At 51.0% G+C, this 21,607-nt stretch overlaps 5 protein-coding genes across 5 annotated transcripts, besides 7 other annotated features; 3 read left to right on the forward strand and 2 right to left on the reverse strand.

The window, feature by feature from the left end:
- Window positions 1-1,171: 1,171 nt before the first annotated feature.
- PODANS_6_5780 (uncharacterized protein) lies at window positions 1,172-2,357 on the reverse strand (the record flags this gene model as incomplete). The annotated part of the gene is made up of 3 exons (XM_001910040.1): window positions 1,172-1,196; window positions 1,253-1,933; window positions 2,206-2,357. 3 exons carry the CDS (start codon window positions 2,355-2,357, stop codon window positions 1,172-1,174), a joined length of 858 nt encoding a protein of 285 aa, XP_001910075.1.
- A 2,077-nt stretch (window positions 2,358-4,434) lies between these two features.
- Window positions 4,435-5,681, forward strand: PODANS_6_5790 (uncharacterized protein; the record flags this gene model as incomplete). The annotated part of the gene is made up of 2 exons (XM_001910041.1): window positions 4,435-4,503; window positions 4,569-5,681. 2 exons carry the CDS (start codon window positions 4,435-4,437, stop codon window positions 5,679-5,681), a joined length of 1,182 nt encoding a protein of 393 aa, XP_001910076.1.
- Window positions 5,682-8,465: 2,784 nt separating this feature from the next.
- Window positions 8,466-8,483: a sequence feature (primer IPH27A).
- Window positions 8,484-8,613: 130 nt separating this feature from the next.
- Window positions 8,614-8,692: an STS (microsatellite IPH27).
- A 47-nt stretch (window positions 8,693-8,739) lies between these two features.
- Window positions 8,740-8,757: a sequence feature (primer IPH27B).
- A 200-nt stretch (window positions 8,758-8,957) lies between these two features.
- On the forward strand, window positions 8,958-10,082 carry PODANS_6_5795 (uncharacterized protein; the record flags this gene model as incomplete). Its single annotated transcript, XM_001910042.1, has 1 exon — window positions 8,958-10,082. The coding sequence occupies one exon, from the start codon at window positions 8,958-8,960 to the stop codon at window positions 10,080-10,082; it is 1,125 nt and encodes a 374-aa protein (XP_001910077.1).
- A 3,327-nt stretch (window positions 10,083-13,409) lies between these two features.
- Window positions 13,410-14,042: a repeat region (LTR hyla copie 39).
- A 287-nt stretch (window positions 14,043-14,329) lies between these two features.
- Window positions 14,330-14,377: a long terminal repeat (LTR grenouille).
- A 25-nt stretch (window positions 14,378-14,402) lies between these two features.
- Window positions 14,403-14,819: a long terminal repeat (LTR crapaud).
- Window positions 14,820-14,925: 106 nt separating this feature from the next.
- Window positions 14,926-15,357: a long terminal repeat (LTr crapaud).
- Window positions 15,358-16,074: 717 nt separating this feature from the next.
- PODANS_6_5760 (uncharacterized protein) lies at window positions 16,075-18,008 on the forward strand (the record flags this gene model as incomplete). The annotated part of the gene is made up of 2 exons (XM_001910043.1): window positions 16,075-16,805; window positions 16,865-18,008. The coding sequence occupies 2 exons, from the start codon at window positions 16,075-16,077 to the stop codon at window positions 18,006-18,008; spliced, it is 1,875 nt and encodes a 624-aa protein (XP_001910078.1).
- A 670-nt stretch (window positions 18,009-18,678) lies between these two features.
- PODANS_6_5800 (uncharacterized protein) lies at window positions 18,679-20,310 on the reverse strand (the record flags this gene model as incomplete). Its single annotated transcript, XM_001910044.1, has 3 exons — window positions 18,679-19,752; window positions 19,826-20,173; window positions 20,236-20,310. The coding sequence occupies 3 exons, from the start codon at window positions 20,308-20,310 to the stop codon at window positions 18,679-18,681; spliced, it is 1,497 nt and encodes a 498-aa protein (XP_001910079.1).
- Between the last annotated feature and the right edge of the window lie 1,297 nt (window positions 20,311-21,607).

Here is a 21,607-nt window from a genome sequence, read left to right on the forward strand (position 1 = left end):
ACTAGGCAGGGCCAGACAGACGTGGTCCGATAAGGGGAGCAGGCCGATAAGGGGGCCAGACCAATGACGGAGTTGAAAGCAGCAGATGGAAACATACCGAATCTTGTCCCAGTTGACGTCCTCGTGGCCCTTACTCTTCATCTTGTCCACGATCTGCGCCTGGACTTCCCTCCCCATCTCCTTGCTGTAGACGTCATACAAGCAGGTGAGGAGGTCCGAGTTGGACTGATTATCCCAGCGAACCATGTCGGCGATTGGTGTTGGTGTCGGTATTGTGTTGTGAGTGTGTGGTGCTTGAGAGAGTCGCAAGTTGCAAAAGGGAATGTGCTTGTTGTGGGAGAGAAAGTAGACTGACTGGCAAACAAACAGAATTTCCAGGTTATGGCACTAGCCAACAAGGATCTCGACTCGACTCGACTACTGCAGGGCTTCAAGGCAGAAGACACGGAGAAAGTACAAACAAACAAACACTGCAGAATACGTACCGGATAGCCTCCCAAGTGAAAGGCGAACCCATGCGAGCCATGGTATCGACCACAATGTCCTTGCTGTTAGCCAGGCTAACGCCTTGGGCGATCAGAACGTTGTAGAGGCCCACGGCGAGGGCTTCATGAGGCTCATTGCCCCATTTGGTGTTGCCAACCTTCTCGGTGGTTCTCTTGTCAGACATTGTTGACGGTTGATATCGAGTTGATCGTTGTCGAGTCTTTGCTGTATCCGCAGGAGGATGGCGAGATCTGGAGATGGTACAAGATCAGCAGCTTGGATGTCAGGATAAAGTCGAGATCGCGGGAGCAGATTTCGAGAGGAAAACTAACGCAAGTTCTTGACAATGCCACCACCCCACCGTGCCAGCAAAGAACACAGGTTTGGCAAGCGCGGTGCTGAGGTAGGTAAGGCAGGAACGACAGGGGCAGCCTGGAGATTTCAACGCTCTTGCAAAGGGTATCGTGATACGGAAATATTATCCTGTTATTGCTGACGCCGAGATGTTAACCATAGCCCACCACGAAAGGGGTTCCATACTTCTTTTGAACCTTCGCCGATCCTCGCCGATCCGCCAGCGCCATTACCACATTATCATACAGTCGCATCTTTGTAACGTCCCAGACAAACCAAACAAAGGAAACACCAAGCCATCACGCTATATAGTATATATATGACGGACAGATCAAGCCTCACCATAACTACTAAAGCTGCGACAAGGTGTCAGCGGCGAAAAGATATCAACAGGGAAGAGCTAAGTACTCACTCCTGACTATAGTCTCCCGGCGTGGGTTCATTGTGTGCTGACAGGGCATTCATCATAGCTTCATCATCCAGCGAACCACTTTGCGAATCGTCCAGCCTTTGCCGCTTAGCCATATGCTCGTCCGAGTCATCCTCCAGATTAGGGTCCACGGCAAGATCATCAGGGGATTCCATCTGGGCTGGTGGTGCGCCACCAGCATTGATGGGCCGAGATGGTGGGCGAACTGGTGTCTGCACCTGAGCCTGGACATTTTGAGCATACATGGGATGCATCTGAACACCGGGCGGCGGAGCAGGCATGCCAGGGATGACGGGCACCGGAACGCTGGTGATTTGTTGCGGCGTCGGAGGAGCGCTGGAAACGGGAGCCACCCCCGGAGGACCAGGAGCCACACCCGGGACGGGGCCAGGAGCAACACTAGGGGCTAAGCCCGGGCCGCCACCAGGAGCCACACCGGGGGCTTGTCCTGGCCCGGCGGCGGCAATGGCGGCGGCGGCAGCAGCAGCAGCATGATCGGCAGCAGTTGGTGGAGCGGGGTTTTTTCTTGGGCGGCCTCGGCCGGGTCCTGGTCTCCGTGTGATGGGGTTCAAGGTGGGATCAATCTTTCTGGGACTGTTGTCGGGGTTGACAGTGCTGGAATCGGCCTTGTTCTGAGCACGACGAAGGCCTTGGAAGTGCTGGCTGGGACGGTGTGTTAGATCAGATCAAACAGCATAAAGAACATTCCCGGTTGGATGGCCGATATCACAAATAGTAACTTGACATCCGCCCGCTGACTGGCTGAAGGTACCGCAACAGACATCATCTCGGCTCAACTCGAGCAAACAATTGTTGATCAACTAAAAGGGGGTACAGGATTGGGGCAGAGATACAAGAGAAACAACAAGCAACAGCCACCGGCCAGTGCTAATCATTTACGGAGATACCAGACATGAATTACAAGAGAAACTCACCGACATCCTTCGTTGGTGAAGCCATAGCCCATGGAGCGCATATGGTTGCCGATGGTAGTCCATTCGCTGCCACTGATGACGCCAATGTTCTTGACGGACAGGATGGTGAAGAACAGGTCCTTGTCGGCCCGGTCGTTCCAGTTCTTGTTCATGGTGACAGCGACAGCGGCAGTATCAGAATACAATAATTGGTAGCTGATGAACAGAGTGGATAGCGGCCACGAGAGGGAAAATTGCTAAGGTCTGCTAAGCAGAGATGCATTTGCTGAAGAAGGCGGCCAGATCATTCAACTGGCGCCGAGACCAGACCACCATGTTCCATCTGATTGGCCAATGCCACATGGTCAGAGCTTCCTCGCTAGGGGCTGGGACCAAACTCAATTGGGACAGAGGAAGGGAGGGGAAGAAAAAAAAGAGGTTGGGGAATTGGGATGGCGCCTTGTGGTCCGTGGAATGGAATGTGTGAGTGGGTGGGTCCCATATTAAGAGAAAAAAACCCGAGGTCAGATGATTTGGCGCCAGTATCGCGCACCAGTGGCACAGCCCCCCAGCCTGCGACGCGCTGTAGCCCTGAAATATCCCCAACCTGACGCGGATGACGACTGCCTGTGGGCCATTCACTGTCCTGTTGAGTGATCTCAACTCTTTGTAGCACAGTGATAACATCATGTAGATACATCACCGCTCTTGTGATGACTCGATCCGAGGCAACCGTGACTGTTGCAATCATGCCTTTGTCCTCTGTACCTACCTTAGACATTGCTCCGGCGGGTTGCATCACCGCCTTATCGTCGGCGTCTCAGGACGGAAGCTCGGGAGGGGTAGCATCACGGGCTGCTCTGTACCCCATCATCAGGCAGCCAAGAGGCAACAAAAAAGGCCACGAAGCAATGAGCGTGCGTCTACCATTGACCCGCTCCCCCATCCCCCATTCCCCATCCCCATCCATGCCTTGCTCCCACTACCTACCTCATCGACTCTGCATATTCTGAACCTGGAAATCCCACTCAGTTTTTTCCTCTTGCTCCAACCGACGTCTCGCATTTCCCAATCCCATCCGAGTCTAGTGACTCACTAATCAATCTGTCTGTGCCGTTCCTGACACTGGCCAGCTGGAGACAGATTGATTCCCGATCGATCCAGACTTCCCTTCCCCTCCCCCGAGCCATGCAGTTTGACGGATGGTTCACCCACCTGCATGTCGTCGCCCGGACTGCGCAAGCATCTACTTATCATTGTGACAGCTACGACAGCTTCGACAGCTACTAGCTCACACAGCTGCCGCACCTCGAGGCAGCCACTCGATTCGCCAGGGGCCGTTTGACATGGTCACAGCCAATGCCTTGACTCGGAGCAGCTTCAACAAGAGATGGATGTCACACCTCCAGCATGTGAGGCAAGGGCCAGGGATCTGCATGTCTTGGGAGAAAAGCACTTCACGCGGTAGCGCCTCGGTGCCGCGTTGCGCTCGTCGCTCCATCCCACCCTCTATCGCCGGCTTCTTTCTTGTGTGAGTGGCCCGGCCTTTTCCTTTTGTTGAGCCTGTTCCCCCACCAGAGGGCCTATGGACCAGGCAACCACTGCTGATTGTCTTCTGGAAATGCTGTAGATAGATAGATACCTATGCCCGGAAAAGGAGGTCCTATCTGTGTCCAGCGCAGGGTGGCGCTTTCAAGCTGCATTCTGTGCTTCACCCACAATGGCTGCTGCTCACACCCGGCAAACAAAACCTCATGCATCCCCCTCCTCATTCGGCAAAGACTGCTGTCCCCCTTTGCTCTCTTCCCCAATGAAGACCGATGCCACCAAGCCATTGCTTCTTTGCTCTCAGCCCAAAGGAAAACTACATGAGAAGGTTTTTTATTGCTTCTATTAGGGGGGGGGGGGGGTGAAACAGGCATATAACCCGCCCGACAGCCTCACCCACGGCTCATCTACATTCACACCGCACACCATCCCGTCCAACAGTGACTCACTTCCCCACACAGCTCCCCAGAGCCTTCTGTAGTATTCTGTCGGTGTGATCCTTGGCCCCTGCGAGAGAAGAAGAGCCTTCATATTGAGCTGGCCACTCCCCTCTGCTGCTGGGTGGTGGTTTTCTCTCTCTTTTCTTCCCTCGGTCGGCTGGCTTTCGACCGCCTCTCCCCTCCCTTCCACACCCTCCATCCCCCAATCAGACGTCGACATCCTCCCCAACCGCCCGATCGAGAGCCCTCTGCATCCTTCATCATGGCCCACAACGATAATGCCATGACCCGGTTCCTCTTTGCCATACTCCAGCAAAAATGCCTCAAAGATGTATGTTTTCTCTGCTTCTTCTACCGCCACGGAGAGACCACTCACCAGGCCAACTTCGCGTCCAGATCGACTGGAACAAGGTGGCCCAAGATCCCAATCTCGCTCAGCCCATTACCAATGGCCATGCCGCCCGCATGCGCTACTCGAGGTTCAGGTCGGCCATGCTAGGCATCGAACCTCAGAAACGAAACAGAGTCACCAAGCCGACAGCGAGGAAGAAAAAGACCACAGCAGCATCCACCTCACAAAAGGAAGCCGGCGATGGAGACACCCAAAACACGCCTGCTAAGCCCGACAATCCTCCAGCGAAGAAGATCAAGGTCGAAAGGTTATCGCCAAAGCCTGCCAATCCACAACTGCCTTCTCCAAAGTCGGATGCCATCCCAGCCAGCACCTTCGAAATCGAGACGGTCAGGATCAAGAAAGAAAGGACAGCATCTAGCACTCCTACCACAGCTACTATGTCGATGCCCGGGACACCCATCGACACGCCTCTCTTCTCCAACATGATGCATTCTCACCGCCAGGGCCCAACTCCCATCCCGCCACCTGCGCACAATCACACCATGCGTCTTCTGACGCCATGCAGCGACCATCAATCCCCCGTGTCCGTCCAAGCACAAGCATCAGACGTGTTGATGCATCACAATCTTAACCAAAACTTCATGACAGCCGCTCACAGCAGCCCTCTAAGCAATACTCACGACTTTCATCAACACCATCATCAATCACAAACTCAGCCCCCCTACGATCACCACACCCACCACTTCGACACCGCGAGCCCCACCTGGGGCCACACAAGCCACATGTCGCAGAACAGTCCCGCGTCGGTATCGATGTACTCGCCCACAAACACGACCGCGACAGCCTTTGGCTACTCCCCATCCGCTGCCGCCCGCGATCACACACACTCACATTCGCAACACACCCAGTTCTCCCAGCAGCAACAAACACAAGAGGAGCGCAATCTCGGACTGATGGGGATGGGAATGGGAATGGGGATGAACACAATGAATATGAACCTCGCTGGGATGGACACGGGGCAGTTTGATTTCAATAATATGGTGATGCATCAGGGGTTGAGGACGAGTGTGTCGCCTTCTCCTGCTCACCCCATCAAAGCGGAGCATGCGTCGGGGAGTCCCCAGTGGGGGGCGATGGATGGGGGGTTTGTTTGATATTTTTGATACGGAGCCAAGATTGGGTAACACGGTTCGGGAAGTTTATGAAGAGGGAAGATATTGGGTTGTCAGTTACGTTGATTTTGATTTTCTTCTCTTTCTCTTTTACATGGTTGTAAACGGTAGATTGGTTTTCAGACTTGTCGTCTACATTTTCTTCTTCTGCTCAGACCCTGCCCCTGGACCTTTGAGGGATGAAGAGTGGGGGGTTGTAACATTACCTTTTCTTCTTCGTTGTGTAGTCGGTTGGGAACCCAGATGTGAGCGCATTGAAGAGAGGATATCTTGGGGTGGGTTGGGGTAGGGTGTGATAGTTTGGTATGATTGATTGATAATATGATTGATACATCTCCAATCTAGTTCGCTTTTGCAAATTGTTGATATCGGTGATGATCACCGTCTCAAATGTCGTGTTTGTTTCATTTTTTTTCTTTTTCTTCAATTACCCTCAGCATTTCGTCCAAGCTGGGAGAAGTGTCTCTAAGCTCAGTTGAACAACACATACCGCTCTAACATCGACATCGCCTCCAGATCGTTCACATTGGCGCTAGTCACCCGCTCTGGCCAACTGCCACTTAACTTTCAACAGAACCATCATTATTTACCTGGGTACACTTTGACCACCTCCCATCCAATTCACGGGTTTAACCCCATCCATCTCTTCACCACGGTCACATCCCCACCGTGCTACTCATCAGTACAACATTCCGTTACTTCCAGCAAAAAAAGTAAAACACCAGCAAACTTCAGCTCCACGTCCGATCCCATGAAAGAGCCAGTGTGAGCACCACCTAGGCATCACCAAACCCGCAGAGCCCACAACCGAGCTTCCTACTTAACTAGAATTGCTTCGACGGAAAAACACTCCCAAGCTATCCTCATTATGTTCTCACCATATCACAGCTTGGCCGAACAGACACCTCTAAACATTCCTGAATATTATCATGGGATACTAAGATAATATGTTTTGAACTACTCCCTCTGTGTTATCACGGCGAGAGCTAGACGGATAAATATTTCCAGATCATACCATTTGTATCACCACTCCATGACGGTTGAGACGACTAGGTAGACATGTCCAAAGCACCCACTCCATTTTATTGTCATTCTTTTTTAATAAATATATAACTCTATACTATCATTGTCATATACGCTTAGACAAACATACATTCCCGAACCATGCCCTACGTGCTATCATCATAGCCAAGGTACCTGTGTTTAGACGAAAAAACCTTCTCAAACCACCCCATCTATATCACAGCTCAGACGGACTCCCATTTCCAACCCCAACCCCCCTACCTATATCACCACCGTACAGCAGCTTAGACAAACAGTTCTGTCCATATCGTCTCCCTCAAAGGGCATCGCACAGGTCAGACACATTAACTTTAACGAATCGGGTAGTTACAAGTCCCGAGTATCATGCATGGTAATCCGTCTAGGATACCCAGGGGTAGCAGACCTCGTGTCCAAGTTAGAGGGAGCGGAACAACCCCGAGCCAGGCCTATGTCAGCAATACGCGCTGAGACAACCCCCAGACCCCGTAGACATCCGCTTGGATGAATTTTCCGCCTTTCTCCCTCGCGTATACCATTTGCATAGGTGTCTTGTGGTCTGCATTACCCCTGTTGATAGCACTGGAGTTAGGGTTTGATGTGGCATGTTACCCTAGCAACGCTAAACAGCGCCGGATCCACATTCCAGGGGGATAGACCCCCCTTCTCGAACTTAACCACTACCACCATTGCCGCCATGGTACGCACAACAAGAAGAGATACCTGCCTAGACATGGGATTGAAGAATGTGAGATACCTACATTCAAGGAGGCAGACACGTTGACGGTTCGTGTTGCGTTAGGAGTGCCCTGGGGGACAAGAGCAATGAGCTGGAGTGACCATCATGCACGGTGAATAATGCTTAGCTGTTGGGGGATGGAAAGGTTGAGGATGAGTGGGAGAATTGGGAGTGAGGTTGTGTCGGCGGGGAGGGAGGGGTTGGAGCAATGTTGGAGTTGTGTTGAGGGGAGCATTGCGTGCAGTGATTCTGGGACGGAGGATGACTTTGGTGGGATACGGTTAATACATTCGTTGAGGCGTAATTGAGGCGAATGTATGCTTTTTATGGGGATAAGAGTCTGCCCGAGCAGTGGATTGGTGTTGATTGAGGTGATGGGCGTCGAGACTTCAGGATGGTGGGACTTGAGAAGGGGAGTCGTGAGAGTTATTGTTTGGAAGAGTTTGGTGCCAGCAATGATTTGATGGAGGTGGGCTAGATTACAGTTCAAACATTTTGAAGCCTCAGGGTCAGCTTGCGGCTCTAGGGCTTGTGTCGAGCGGCGTCGATAGGGAAATCGCTTCAAATTCTGGGAGGCGATGACAACGAGGCTTTGAAGCTGTTCAAGGTAGCATGTGTTTGAGATGCCAGAGTCTATCCGTGATACCACAGCCAAGAGAGACTCCCTCTCAGTACCTTATCTTCGTCCGCTCTTTGAGAAATGACGACCCAATCTACTGACTGCCTAAATCTGCCGAGCCCCTCACTGCCATGATAAGAACATCAGACGCTTCCCAAGGTCACCATCAGCTTCTTTCTCCGCCTACAAGACACAGAACACGCAATCCCCTTGACCCATGTGTATTCTTTGGGCCAGTTGACTCGCAATGCCGTCGCCGCCTGCGTATCGTCGTCCGAAGTGAATAGCCCCGTTATCATTCTCCTGCTCCCTTTCCCACCCCCCGGCCAGTGAGACTCAAGGATTGCGGCTCTCCGTCCATTGCCCCTTCCCCGCTTGAAATCAGACGGCCAGCTTGGTCGCTCCAAAACAAAAAAAAGAAATCGATTCCAATCTTGAGTTATTGAGCAACTACGATCCACAAATCCCACAGAACTGGTGGCGTAGGACCGGCGCAGGGAGTCCTTAAATAGAGTCTCTCTCTCTCTCTCTCTCTCTCTCTCTCTCTCTCTCTCTCTCTCTCTCTCTCTCTCTCTCTCTCTCTCTCTCTCTCTCCAGTTCTCCTGCATTTCTTTTCTTTCCCACAACACAACCACTTTGTGACATTCGCTTCCTGCTGCCTTTGGCTTTCTGCTTTTGCGACAACAACCCAACAGCCACAGACAACAACTGCTCTTTGGCAAGAGAAGCATTGATTGCTTGCCTCACTCAATACCGCTCTCCCAGTAAGTTATCTTCTTCCTTCGGAGTTTTGTTTTCTTCCGTCCCGGGGCCGTGATTGCAGTCGCAATTGCCGGTCGGGCATCTTTGGTCGCCATTCATGGCACAAGTGTGTTTTATGTTGCGACTTTCTTTCGTCAGATTCACACCGACAATTGTTTCCTTCCCTTTCCTCGCCTCGTCTACCTATTCAACACATAGATCCCACCTCACCCTCGACACAAACACTCTATCAATCTCACACCACACCTCTCCAACCGCCAAAATGGACTACCTAAAGACAGCCTTCAATTATACAAAACTAACTCTTCTCTCTTTCACAGACCACAAAAACAACCCCTTTTCATCTCAACAACTCACAAAAGCAACAAGGACAATGGCCGAAGAGAAAGCCCCCCAGCCCACCTCAGCTGAGGCCTTCCTCTTCTATTCCATAGTGAAGAATCTGAGAACCCGGCCAGATATCAACTGGGAGGGCGTCGCCCGCGACAACGGTTTCAAAAACGCCGAGACGGCCAAGGTGCGCTACGGACAGGTGAAGCGCAAGCTCAACATTGAGAACTGGTCGCCGCCCGTCAAGCCGCAGGGAGGCAGATCCAGCGGTTCGGGCGTGGGCAAGACGGAGATGGACCAGGGGACTAGTCTTGTAAGCAGCAAGCCCAAGGCTGGGACTGGAGCTGGGGTAGTGAAGAAGAGGACGAACAACAATGGGAAGGGTGGTGGGAAGAAGACTTCGGCCAAGGTTATGGAGGAGGAGGATGATGATGATGATGACGAGGAGGAGGAGGAGGAGGAGAAGTCGAAGGCGAAGGGGATCGATGCTGCCTTGGCGAGACTCTCTCCCACGCCGACGGGACGGGCTCAGCGGCAGGTTGAGTTTGGCAGTGCGATTGCTGATGTGGATGAGTATATTTCTTCGCTGCAGAGTCGGACTCCCATCGTGGCTGCCAGGCAGGTCGGTTCTTACCCTCCTCGTGGGGTCAAGATCGCGGGGGAGGTTTATCTGAAGACTGCCATTCCGGTTAGGGGGTTGGGGGATGTGTGGACGGTCAAGCCGGTTAGTCCTGAGGGGCATGAGGCTTGGTTTCAGGGGTTGGGGTTGGAGGATCAGAACCGGTTTATGGAGGAGGCGGTGGAGTTTTTTGTGAAGAGTTCGGAGGAGGGGGTCGTGGGGGAGAATGCGTTGGTGGTGCATCAGGGTGGTGATGATACGGGGGTTCACTAAGTTTTTTCTTTCACGACACGACGTCACTACTGGGGATGTGGGGATGGAGTCTGGGGTTTTTTTTTTCTTTTTTTTTCTTAATAGGTGAGCAAGGGTCAAGTGACTCGTTGCATGATTCACTTTTTTTAATTTCCCGTCACAGGAATTTTAAATCTTTTGCTCCTCCCAAGTGGGATGTGAGCTGGTGGGATGTTGGTTTATGTACGATTGGTACGGTTGATACCCCCTTCTCTTTTCTATAAGGTACCTACTCTCGGGATGGGTTCAGGAGATGGGGAAACAGGGAAACTGGACAGGAATACGGGGCCATGTTTATGGCGATACCTACTCGCTGCTCGGTTTCCATAGGGAAGTTTACAGGGCAGACAAAGACAATAAATTGCGTTGAGTTTTTATTTTTGGTGTGCTGTGATGTGTGATGTGCTGATGAAGGTGCTGTGGGCGCTGCAAGGAAGACAGGAGGTGTGATGATTACCTACCTGGGCTTTTTTTTGGAGAGGGGATAGATATGGAGAGGTGGGTGGTAGGTTTTGAGAGATGGTTGATAGGCCTATGAAGGTGCTAGTAGGTCTGTTGACTTTCCTTTGAGGCATGGGTTGAGGATATGATATGATGTGTGTCGTTTGTCTTGAGGGGGTTGTTTTTATGTTCAGTTTATCAGTGGATAAAAGTCTCGGTTTTGGAAAAGGTGTAACCGAGGATGTTTACAGTCTGTCAAAGTCTGTGTGGCTCGTTGTTTGGGCATCAATTGGTCCTGTCGTGACAGTTTGGGATTGCTCGGGCCTGGAATCGAAGTCTTTTGGTGCCGTCGGTAAAGCTTTTCTCCCTATAGCATCAGGTCTCGTCGGTTCGTGCGGCTGGTATTGTGATGATGGTTGTAGGCGCTCGAAGGCTTTGTGTTTGTGGTGTTATGATGTTGCTGTTCTAGGGGACAGACGAAAAGACGGCTTCGATGACAAGAAAGCGAGGACACCGAGGTTGTCCCCATTGAACTACGGCTCTGGAACGGAAGATGATGGATCGATTCCGGTGGGAGTCTTTGCAGATAGGGGTATCTCCAGAGAGGAAGACTTCAAATACTGTCTTTGAAGAAGACAATCGAGTAGGTCAGCTGTAACACAACACCAAAGAGATGAAAAACCGGACCAAATTGGCCACCTACACGTGTTGGCAGCATGCAAGATGGCCCTTTGTTAGAGTAGGTTGTTTTGTGTGGTGTTCTGCTTGTCAGGGGGGAACGATTTGCAAAGATGGGCTTTGCCGACTTTGAGAGAAGAGGGATTCCTGTCAAGCAACCACTCTGTTTTAGGTAGGTAGATATTGGAGACGGACCCGGGGCGGCTAAGAATACGACAGGCCATCACCCAGTCACTTCGGGAGGCGTCAGGGCCAGAAAGACTTCTTCCTCTGGGGCAGGAGATCTTAAGCGGCGAGCAGAGAATCAACAACCCGGATGAACTAGATGAAAGCATCAGAGCCAAAAGGGATTGGTCCCAAAAGTGTAGGAATACCCAGGCACATCGACCTCTTCCGGCAGGTCGGGGCACCTCCTCACGGTGGCGGTGGGTTGGACTACCTTGGACGATTGTTGCTTGGTTCTTGGGGTTACCGAGCGTACATCTCGCAGCGTATTACCCCAGACCCAAGAATACTATTACCACAAACACACCATAAAAGCAGAGACAACTCTACTATTCGAATTTCATCAACCTTAATTGAACCCTCCATCTTACACCTCAACTGATATTCACCCCCCTTTACGCCTCCGGTAAAGGTGGAAAATCCTCATCCAACACCTTCCCCAACCCACCCCCATCCTCCCCAACCCCATCCCCCAAAACTCTCCCCCTCTCCCAAGGCTTAACCGGCACCCTCCTCCCCCCAACAGGCACCACCCCCTCCCCCCTCACAACCCGCTCCTCAATCTCCCTAATCCCCTCAATCGTCTTCCCCGTCGTCACCGCTTCGATAATCGCCTGAAACTTATTAGGATATTCCCCTTTCCTACCCTCGCCTTCCCCTTCCCCCTCCCCATCCTCCGCCTTTTTCGATAAATCAACCTTCACCCCCCCACTCCTCTGCCACTCCGGCACTTCCTCCTCCTTTGGTCCCTCTGCTGGTGGGACAGGAGTATTGTTGTTTATCTTCTTTTGGATATTCACATACAGCCAAGAGGCCTTTTTGAGGATTTCCTCGTCTGGGGTTGGGATTGTGGTGGCGGAGGAAGGGGAGGGGGAGATGGGGACGTTGAATTTGGCGGTGTAATATTTTGCGCGGAGGGTCTGGATGGAGGTGAGGACTTGGGGCTTGGTGAAGGGGGAGGAGAGGGATTGGGGGGATAGGAGGGGGCCGAGGGTTGTGATGAGGGATTGCTGCGGGGGAGTTGTTAGTGAGTGGTGGGATGAGGAGGGGAGGGAGGAGGTACCATGAATTCTCGGTCTGAGGCCCAGGGGTAGGTGTTGAATGCTTGGAGGGTTTGGGGTGGGGTTTGTTGGGTGGCCATATTGAGGTTTTGAACGTGAAATAGTGAATAGGAATATGAGGGGTTACTGTTTACGAGATCGGAATTGATGAGTGAGGTCGCCAAGCTGGTTATGACGGGGGTGGTTTTCCGTCGAGAGCCGAGGATGTGGTGAGGTGGTGAGGTGGTGGGGGTGGCTGGGGGAGAGGTTGATGTCTCTGAGTAAATTTGTGATATGAAAGTCAAAGAGGTCAGATTTCAACTTGAGATTTCCGGAATGATATGAAACACTCAACGTTGACAGTATCATGAATGACTGTGGTTGGAGTCGCATGTGAAAGCCAGGGAATCCCCACCATCATAGAGACAGTGTGAAGGACAGTGCTAAAGACGGCAGAGACTGTGCCAAGATATCAAAGCTCCTTCTCGCAACAAAAGAATATATACTAGCTGGCATGTGTGTGGAAGAAACTATTTGGTCATATATTGATGCCTTTACTCACTAATGCTTCATAATATCCTCCACTGTGCATTTTAAACACCATGTTTGTCTCTATCTACTACGCCCCAATTTTCCAGCTACTACTAATTTTTCAATATATTTCTACTTGAGAAGATTTAACGTAATACTATAAAAACTCTAGGAAAACTTCAACTATAGTTTTATCCTTTTTTTGTTTTTTTAATTTTATTAAGTAATTTAATAGTTAATAATACCCTTAAAAAGTACCGATACTTAAATTTATTTTTCATAAGTTTAATGTTTTCAAACGGACTATATTTTTAAGTAAATGAAACTTTTATTATATAATCCGTTTTAGTATAATATAAACGCATGATATATTTAAATAATCTTGGACTTTTTGTTAGCTGGTAAGCCCTGATAGGCCTATAATATAGAATCTATACAGGGTTGCTGTAAAATACAGCAGTGCGCAAGCGGAAGCGGGAGGATACGACGGCAGTGCCGAAGGAAGGTAAAGCACTGTAATACAGTGAGGTATAAGGAATAAGAATTGCCTTTATTACCCTTGGCCTTGGCCTTTGGCCTTAGCCTTAAGCTTTTGCCCTTAAGGAAAGAAAGAAAGGAACTATTCTACAGGAGAGAGGAGAGGTCTATATATAGGCCTTCGTAGGCCTACTGTGGGTCCTGTAGGCCCTGGAAGCCCCTATACCACTTTGGGGTATTTGGTGGGCTTAAGTGGGTCTAGTGTAGACTCACGGAAATCCATAGAACCTTCGGCAGCAAAGGTGCCCTATAAATCACACTATTGTGGCAACTTACTACGTAAGCCTATAGCCACTTTGGAAGGTTCTAGTATCCATTGACTAAGCCTCAGGCCACAGTAGCCCTGTAAGCCTTCAAGGGTCCCTTGTAAAGAATATTCTAAAGGGATCCAAGCCGGGAAGTTCCATTACTGCTTATAGCAGTACTGCCCACTGTAATATCAATCTGTAGGGCAGTAAATAGGGCACTTAGTAGTACCCACACATTAACACTTTTATATAAAACTTTATATTTAGGAATATTTTAATATTAATAGTATTAAAATTATTACTATTAAATTAACGTTGTAGCAAAGGAAATGAACTGATAGTAGTAATATTATCAAAACGAAATCATTAACCGTTAAGTTAAAATCAAAAATATAGTTCTTTTATCAAATTAATTACCTTAATAATAATATTATTATCAATTAATTTTATCATTCTAAATAAGTAAACTTTTTAATAATCATTATATTTAAAATCTGATTTAACTTATTAGATTATTAAAAAATAATGATGAAATAATGAGAAAACACACAAAACAACCACAACACCACAAATATACTGTCACAGTTAACCCAACAGCAGGCCGCGCCACATGTGGGGCGCAGGACGTCCCTAGCCAATCATTAGAGAAGTCAGGAGACAGCCAATCATGGCTGGACGAAAGTGCTATAGCGCCAAGACACACGAGCACTCTGCAGGATGCAAGATGCTACGAGTGATCAGGGGCATAGCACGACGAGCACTTTGCAGGATGCAATGTGCTATGGGTAATCGGGGCCGTAGCAGGGCGAGCACCTCAGGGCCCCAGGATCTATATATACGGAGGAACTGGCTGGTGTAGATAGACAGTTCCGCAGTATGCAATCCACAGTTGTATTCACGGTATCTTGTGTTTACATTGAGACATCTTGTTGTGCACTGTCTAGCTGCACCGAACCAATTGTCAGAAGTTACCTTCAACCCGTATCCCTTTCAGAGGTTCTGTACAGGGGTTCGTCACAAATACCTGGTACTTATAGCTCACTACTAGGGCGTACAGCTTTTGCGCCTTACCGCGCTGAGCAACAGAGCTGTAGAAGGTAACCTTTTGTATTTAAAGTGATTTGTGTCACAGTTAAGCTAACGGGCAGATCAGACAGTATGAGCGGCACGGGACGCGCTTAGCTAATCATTAGATTAGACAGAGGGTAGCCAATCAAGATGCGATCAAAGAATGATCACTATGATCAAGGGCAAAACTAATTAGGGCGTGATCAAAGTGATCAAGGTATGATTATAATGATCACTGGCAGGGCCAGTCAGGACGTAATCAAAGCAGCTTAGCCATGATCAGTCTAGAGCGCTGAGGTTTACATATATGGAGGACCTAGATGGGCATCAGATAGTTCCGCAGTATGTAGCACAAGTCACATTTGTTGTTATCTTGACTAATGAGACAAGCTATTTGTTATACACTATTTAGCTATATTGAACTAGGATTGTTCAGAAGCACTTTCGACTAGCTTCTTTTTCAAAGGTTCTAGATAAGAGTTTGTCACATTATAGCAGTAACTCACTGTAAAATAGGTCTTACGAAAATAAATTTTAATATATACTACTAACGATTAATTATAATAGTAAACGTAAAAGATAATCTAATTAATAATTAGTTACATTATTAATTATTTAATTAGGTTGATTAAATTTTAAAAGAAATAGCTTTAAGTTTATTATTTTACGGTCTTTTATAATATTATTAGAAGTTTAGGTGGCGCTAAGTATACTAGCAAAGTTGGATTTCGGTGATGTAGCTAGAAAAATAAATCTAGTAGGTGGGGGACTGACGTGGTGTTTAGGATGCACAGCAAGACACACATGACAGTTGACGTCTCTGTGCTTCCAACTGCGTTTGTCCGTCAGGACGCACGGACCACTAGGATCAAGCTGTGGAAGGCTTTGGTGAAGACAGTGAGACAGCTCCTGCTTTCCATCCCAAGTGACAAGAAAGGACCAAAGAGTATTTGAGAAAGGGCATTGTTGTTTTGTTTCTTCTTGATCAAGACATTCGTTGTTGTTGACTGCCACCGGTCGTGTCTCACCTGCCACCACCACGAAAGCCACCACCGGCCCCAATTCGTGCATTTGCACCGCTCCCGCATCACCGACCCTGACAGACCGACCATATCTCTCTCCCCCAATCTTCCGCCTTGAATCCCAAACCTCCCTCCCATCCGATACTTAACCAGCGGTACGGCATCACCCCCGGCGACCGCGAAAATGCGCCGCGCTGCCGTACAAGCCTTTCGGACCACGTTTCAATATACTGCCCGGGGCCTTGGCCGACGCCCCTTCACAACCTCTCTCCCCACCACCGCCGCCCGCCGTCTCCTCTCCTCAACCTCCACCACCGCCGCCCGTCGCACCCTCAAGAATCACAGCAATGTCACCGGTATTCCCCCTCCCCTCCTAGAGAACATCAACAACAACAACAGTCTCCCCCTCCCACCACCCCTCCAATCCTCAATGTACTACCGCCGCGCCTCGGTCGTCCTCGCGTCGGCACTCGTGGGCTACGGAGCCTGGTACTCGTACAACGGCACCGACGTCAACAACGTCCCCGTCAAGCGCGGCTACTCCACCACCACCATCACCGACACCTCCACTGCAGACACCTCCCTCCCGACACGCAACGTCTTGGTCATCAGCGCTGACCAGCTCCACACCGGAACGATAGTAGGCGACGGACCCATCAGCAAGACCACCTCGGAAGACGGCACGAGAGTGATCGAGATGCTCAACCCGGAGCAGGCGACAGAAAAGTTGAGGAAGCTGGAGGAGTCATATCTCGTCAACCGAGGCCAAGGCGTGGTGAGATACGACCTTGTGCAATTACCAAGCAACGACCCAATCGAGGACGACCACACGGAGAAGATCATTGAGATGCAGCCCGCGACGAGTGAAAAGGGGGGGAATGATTGGATGTTTTGGGGGGTGTTTGATGGACATAGGTTTGTCTCATTCCCCAGTTGTTTAATCAAGCAAAAATCAAAACAGCTAACAAAAACAGCGGCTGGACAACCTCTGCCAAACTCCGCCAGACTCTCGTCTCTTTTGTCGCCCGTGAGCTGAACCAGACGTATCAAGAATCAAACAATGACCTCTCGGGTCCCGGCGTGGAGGCGGCTATTAGAAAGGGGTTTTTAAAGCTCGATGATGAAATAGTCAACCAGAGCGTGCAAAAAGTCATGAGAGCCAACAACAAGACCATGGCCGCCGAACTTTTGGCACCTGCCCTGTCCGGATCATGCGCCTTATTGTCCTTTTACGACTCCCGCTCTAAGCTCCTCCGCGTAGCTTGCACGGGAGACTCGCGCGCCGTTTTGGGCAGGAGGACAGAATCGGGAAAATGGACGGCGACGCCGCTGTCGGTTGATCAGACCGGCTCCAATGTGGACGAGGCGAGTAGACTGAGGAGGGAACACCCCAACGAGCCCTATGTCGTTCGGAACGGGAGGGTGCTGGGGGGGTTGGAGCCGTCGAGGGCGTTTGGGGATGCGAGTTACAAGTGGACGAGGGAGATTTCGGAGAGGTTGAGGAAGCACTTTTTTGCGAGGTCGGTCTCGCCGGCGTTGAAGACGCCGCCTTATGTGACGGCTGAGCCGGTGATCACTACCACGAGGATTGAGCCGGAGAGGGGGGATTTTGTGGTGATGGCTACGGATGGGTTGTGGGAGATGTTGACTAATGAGGAGGTGATTGGGTTGGTGGGGAAGTGGATTGATGCTCAGCAGCAAAAAGGGGGGAAACAGTCGGGGTTGTTTGATTCGGTTTGGTCGAGGACTTTTGGCGGTGGAGGGTCGAGTAAGGATGGGCCCGGGGGGTTGCCGGTGGAGGTGTCCAAGGTGGAGGAGGTGGAGGGTCAAAAGACGCCGTTTAGGGGGGTGAGGCAGTGGGGGGGGAATGATGGGTTTGTGGTGGAGGATGCGAATGTGGCGACGCACCTGGTGAGGAATGCGTTGGGGGGGAAGAACAGGGAGCAGGTTAGCGCGTTGCTGACGCTGCCGGCGCCGTTTTCGAGGAGGTATAGAGATGATTTGACCGTGCAGGTTATCTTCTTTGGGGAGGGGGAGGGAGAGGGGAGGGGGGAGGTGGTGGTGAATCGGGAGGCGAGCAAGGGGGTGAAGGGGGAGGGGGCGAGGGCCAAGTTGTAGGGAACTTGGTCTGTTCAACCCGGAGAGGTTTCAAGATGGGTATTGATACGTTTTCTTTGCTACATGGCGGTTGGTTTCCTACGGACTGGCTGGCGGCGCACCTGGGAATATATTTCGGTGGGCAGCGGGTGATGGCTTGTTTTTTTCTTCTTTTTTTTTGTTAGCTATCTGTTTAGTACATTACGGCGGGTGTAGCATATGGCGGAGGGGGTGTTTTCAGCAATGGAGTTTAGGTGTGGTTAGGAAAGACCAGTGATTACTTGTATCAATCAGTATCTTGGGAAAGTACCGACGATGGGTAAAGCAAGCAAACTTTAAAAAGACTCGACCGTTGTGCTCAGCTTGATCCTCCGTCCATTCTCCTGGGTGAAAACTCAAAGCTTGCCAGAAAGAATCACATCATTCAACCTCCTCTATACACATATCACACATTTGGTAGGGCTCTGAAAAACATCCCATCCCCAAGAACTGGCCGGACAGAGCAGCCGGGATGCGTGCCCCTGCCTTGCTGCCGGAAAACAACAACTGCAAAGAGGGAACATCCCTCCTTGGAGCCATCATATTCCAGCGGCCAAGCAGGGCACCTCTGCCCAGGCCAGTTCCTCGGGATGCTCCAACCCAACCCCCTCTTGGTATATCTCCCTCGACCCCCCCCCCCCCCCCCCTTACCCTACAACTTACTCCTCTCCCTCTGCGGCGGCCCGACAAGCGGATCATAGACCCTCTCCGCCAAAAAGTTCACCGGCCCAACCCCATGGCTAAAAAGCCCCCGTGCATCCACCATCCCCTCGTTCAACTCCTCAATCGTCCTCGCCCCAATGAGCCTCATATTCATCTCCATCTCATCCTTGAGCAACTGCATCGCCCTCTCCACCCCCTCCTGCCCGTACGCGCTCATGGCATACAAGAACGGTCTCCCTATCCCCACCCCCTTAGCCCCCAAACACAGCGCCTTGATGATATCCGTCGCCCTCCTCACCCCCCCATCAACATAAACCTCAATCTTCTTCTCCAGCCCCATCTTCTTCAGCACAGGCATAGTCTCCGCCAAGACTTCAATCCCCGACCTCGCAAAATCCAACTGTCGCCCTCCATGATTAGATAGCACCACGCCCGCGCACCCAACCTCCACCGCCCTCAACACGTCCTCCACTCTCTGAACCCCCTTCAAAACGATGGGCATCTTGGTAACGGACCTGAACCAGGGAATATCATCCCAGCACAGCCCCGGGTCGATAAAACTGCTGATCGCCCTCGCCGCACCCTGGCTGTTGTCCGTCTTCTCCCCTGACCCCTTCTGCACATTCGAGCCCTCATCCGTGAATTTCAACCTCATGTCTTTCTCCCTCCTCCCCAGCTGTGGCGCGTCAACGGTGATGAACAGCCCCTTGCAACCCCTCTTCTCGGCGTGCTCGACGATCCTCTTGGTGATGGCCCTGTCTTTGTTGACGTAGAGCTGCAGCCACTGGACTTGGCTTGCATCTGCAGCGTCCATGATCTCGTCAAAGGAGCAGGAGGCAAGGGTGGGGATCATTTGGACAACGTTGTGCCTCGCCGAAGCACGGGTGAGGACAACCTCGCCTTCTACATGACCGAGTTTGCCGAGAGCGGTGGCGGTGACGTAAAAGGGAATGTCGACCTTGGTGCCGAGCATGGTGGTGGAAAAGTCGACTTTTTCGACGTTGACGAGGATTTTGGGGCGGAACCAGATGCGTTGAAAGGCTGTTTGGTTTTCTCGGAGGGTCTACATCTCATGTTGGTTCGCATTTGTCCCAAGATGACCAAGAGCTCAAGAGGGAGAGGGGAGGGGGGCTTACAATCTCATCATCAGCCGCACTAGAGTAATACCCCCAAGCAGTCTTCTTCATCACCCTCTTTGCCACGCCCTCAAAGTCAAGCAAGTTGTAGCATTGTTCGAGCAAGGGCATCTCCTCGATCCTCTTCATTCTCTCCTGCTCTTCTGGGAGGACCTCTTGTTTCTCGACGACGACGGTGGACATGTCGACGGGACCTTTGTGTTTGTCTTTTGGAAGGTATTTCTCCAGAGTGTCCGGGGGGTGGATGGGGTCGAATTCTTCGGTGGCGTCTTTGCCGGCGTATTTGAGGATGATTTTGGAGCCGCCGGGGTGTTCGGGGAGGAAGTCTGTCACGTCGTAGGCGCGGCCCTGGGGTTGTCAGTAGGGGGGGGGGGAGAGATATGAGGTGGGGAGCTGGAGAGGGGCACTACATGGACGATGACCCAGCAGTCGTCTGCCGACTTGTGTTTGGCGACTTCCACGCCTGTGAGCTCGACTTTGGTCATTTTTGCGGTGGTGGTGTGTTGTCCAAGGTGTTGTTCAAGGTGTTGTTCAAGGTGTTGTCCAGAAGACGGGTTGAAAGATGGGAATTGGTCGTGAAAGAGGTGCTCTTTAAACCAGTCTTGTTTCCTTGGGACCGAAATTTCCCCTAGTATGGGAAGGGGGCTGGTGTGAATTGTGAAAACGCGAGGATGGGACGAGTTATCTCCGGTGGTTGGCCGATCTGTTCGAGGTTGGTCGGTGAGGCTGTGGGGATGCCAGTGACTGAGAGGGAGATTCAATTGAAAGGGGGGTCTACGTGGTATATAAGAGAGCTGAGGGTAGATATCGGGAACAAAGGCCCCAAGCAACCAGTTGTCACACGGCTGGGTCAAGGGGGAAGAGGGCGCTCGAGCAAAGCATCATCCAAGCAATTGTCATTCGACAGGGATGCTTGGGGGGATGCTGAAGAGGCTCGGCATCTCGGCTGCGTGTGTTGCTTGTCTGCGGGGGGGGGGGAAATGTGGGGACCTCACCCCATTGCCTCAGGCGACGTCATCCGATTTGGCCGAGCTGGGTGTAATTACGGGCAATTTGGTACGGTATCTTACGTATTTTTGGGCTGTTGATTTCAAGCTGAAGGTGATGAGATGATTGATGGCATCGTCATGTTGAAGACCAGTCTAGATGTTTTGGTTCTCGTGGTAACAGGCCCCAAACATTTCAACCTTGTGGTTCCATGTCCCCCAACCGTTCCTATCCGTTCAACCAGATTAACAGGCACCACACAAAGGTCTCCTCCATCTCCATCCCAACAGCCCTTATTCCCCCTACCGTGCTATTGCTGTACATCTTGACCCTGAACATCCCGCCTCTTCCCCAGTAACTCCTCCTCCAACTTAAAACTCCTCCTCTCCTCCTCCTCCTCCCCATCACTCCCCTCCCCCTCTTCCTCCCCCGGGAAACCCCTCTCCTCATCCCCATTAACAACCACATACCACCCTACCCTCCCCGCCTTAACCCCCCCTCCCCGATCAACACTAAACCTCACCCCAATGCGCAGAAAAATGAATTAGAGTATCCATGCTGTTTGTGAAACAAAGTCCCCCTCCCAGGAAAGGGGTCCTGACAACAATTATATTAAACATATTCTTTTTCATACACCAAAGAATCGGCTTATTAAGCAAACATGAGTACACCCACCCGACTATTTCCCCCAAAATTTTCAGTCCTCGAACACAACTCAAAGCGTGAAAGGGAAAATAAAGACACCTCAACATAACCACGAAGGAAGCATTCTTTCTTTGGGGGGCTTCCCCCCCC

This window comes from Podospora anserina, chromosome 6, assembly GCF_000226545.1.
Source record: "Podospora anserina S mat+ genomic DNA chromosome 6, supercontig 2".
Taxonomy (NCBI): domain Eukaryota; kingdom Fungi; phylum Ascomycota; class Sordariomycetes; order Sordariales; family Podosporaceae; genus Podospora; species Podospora anserina.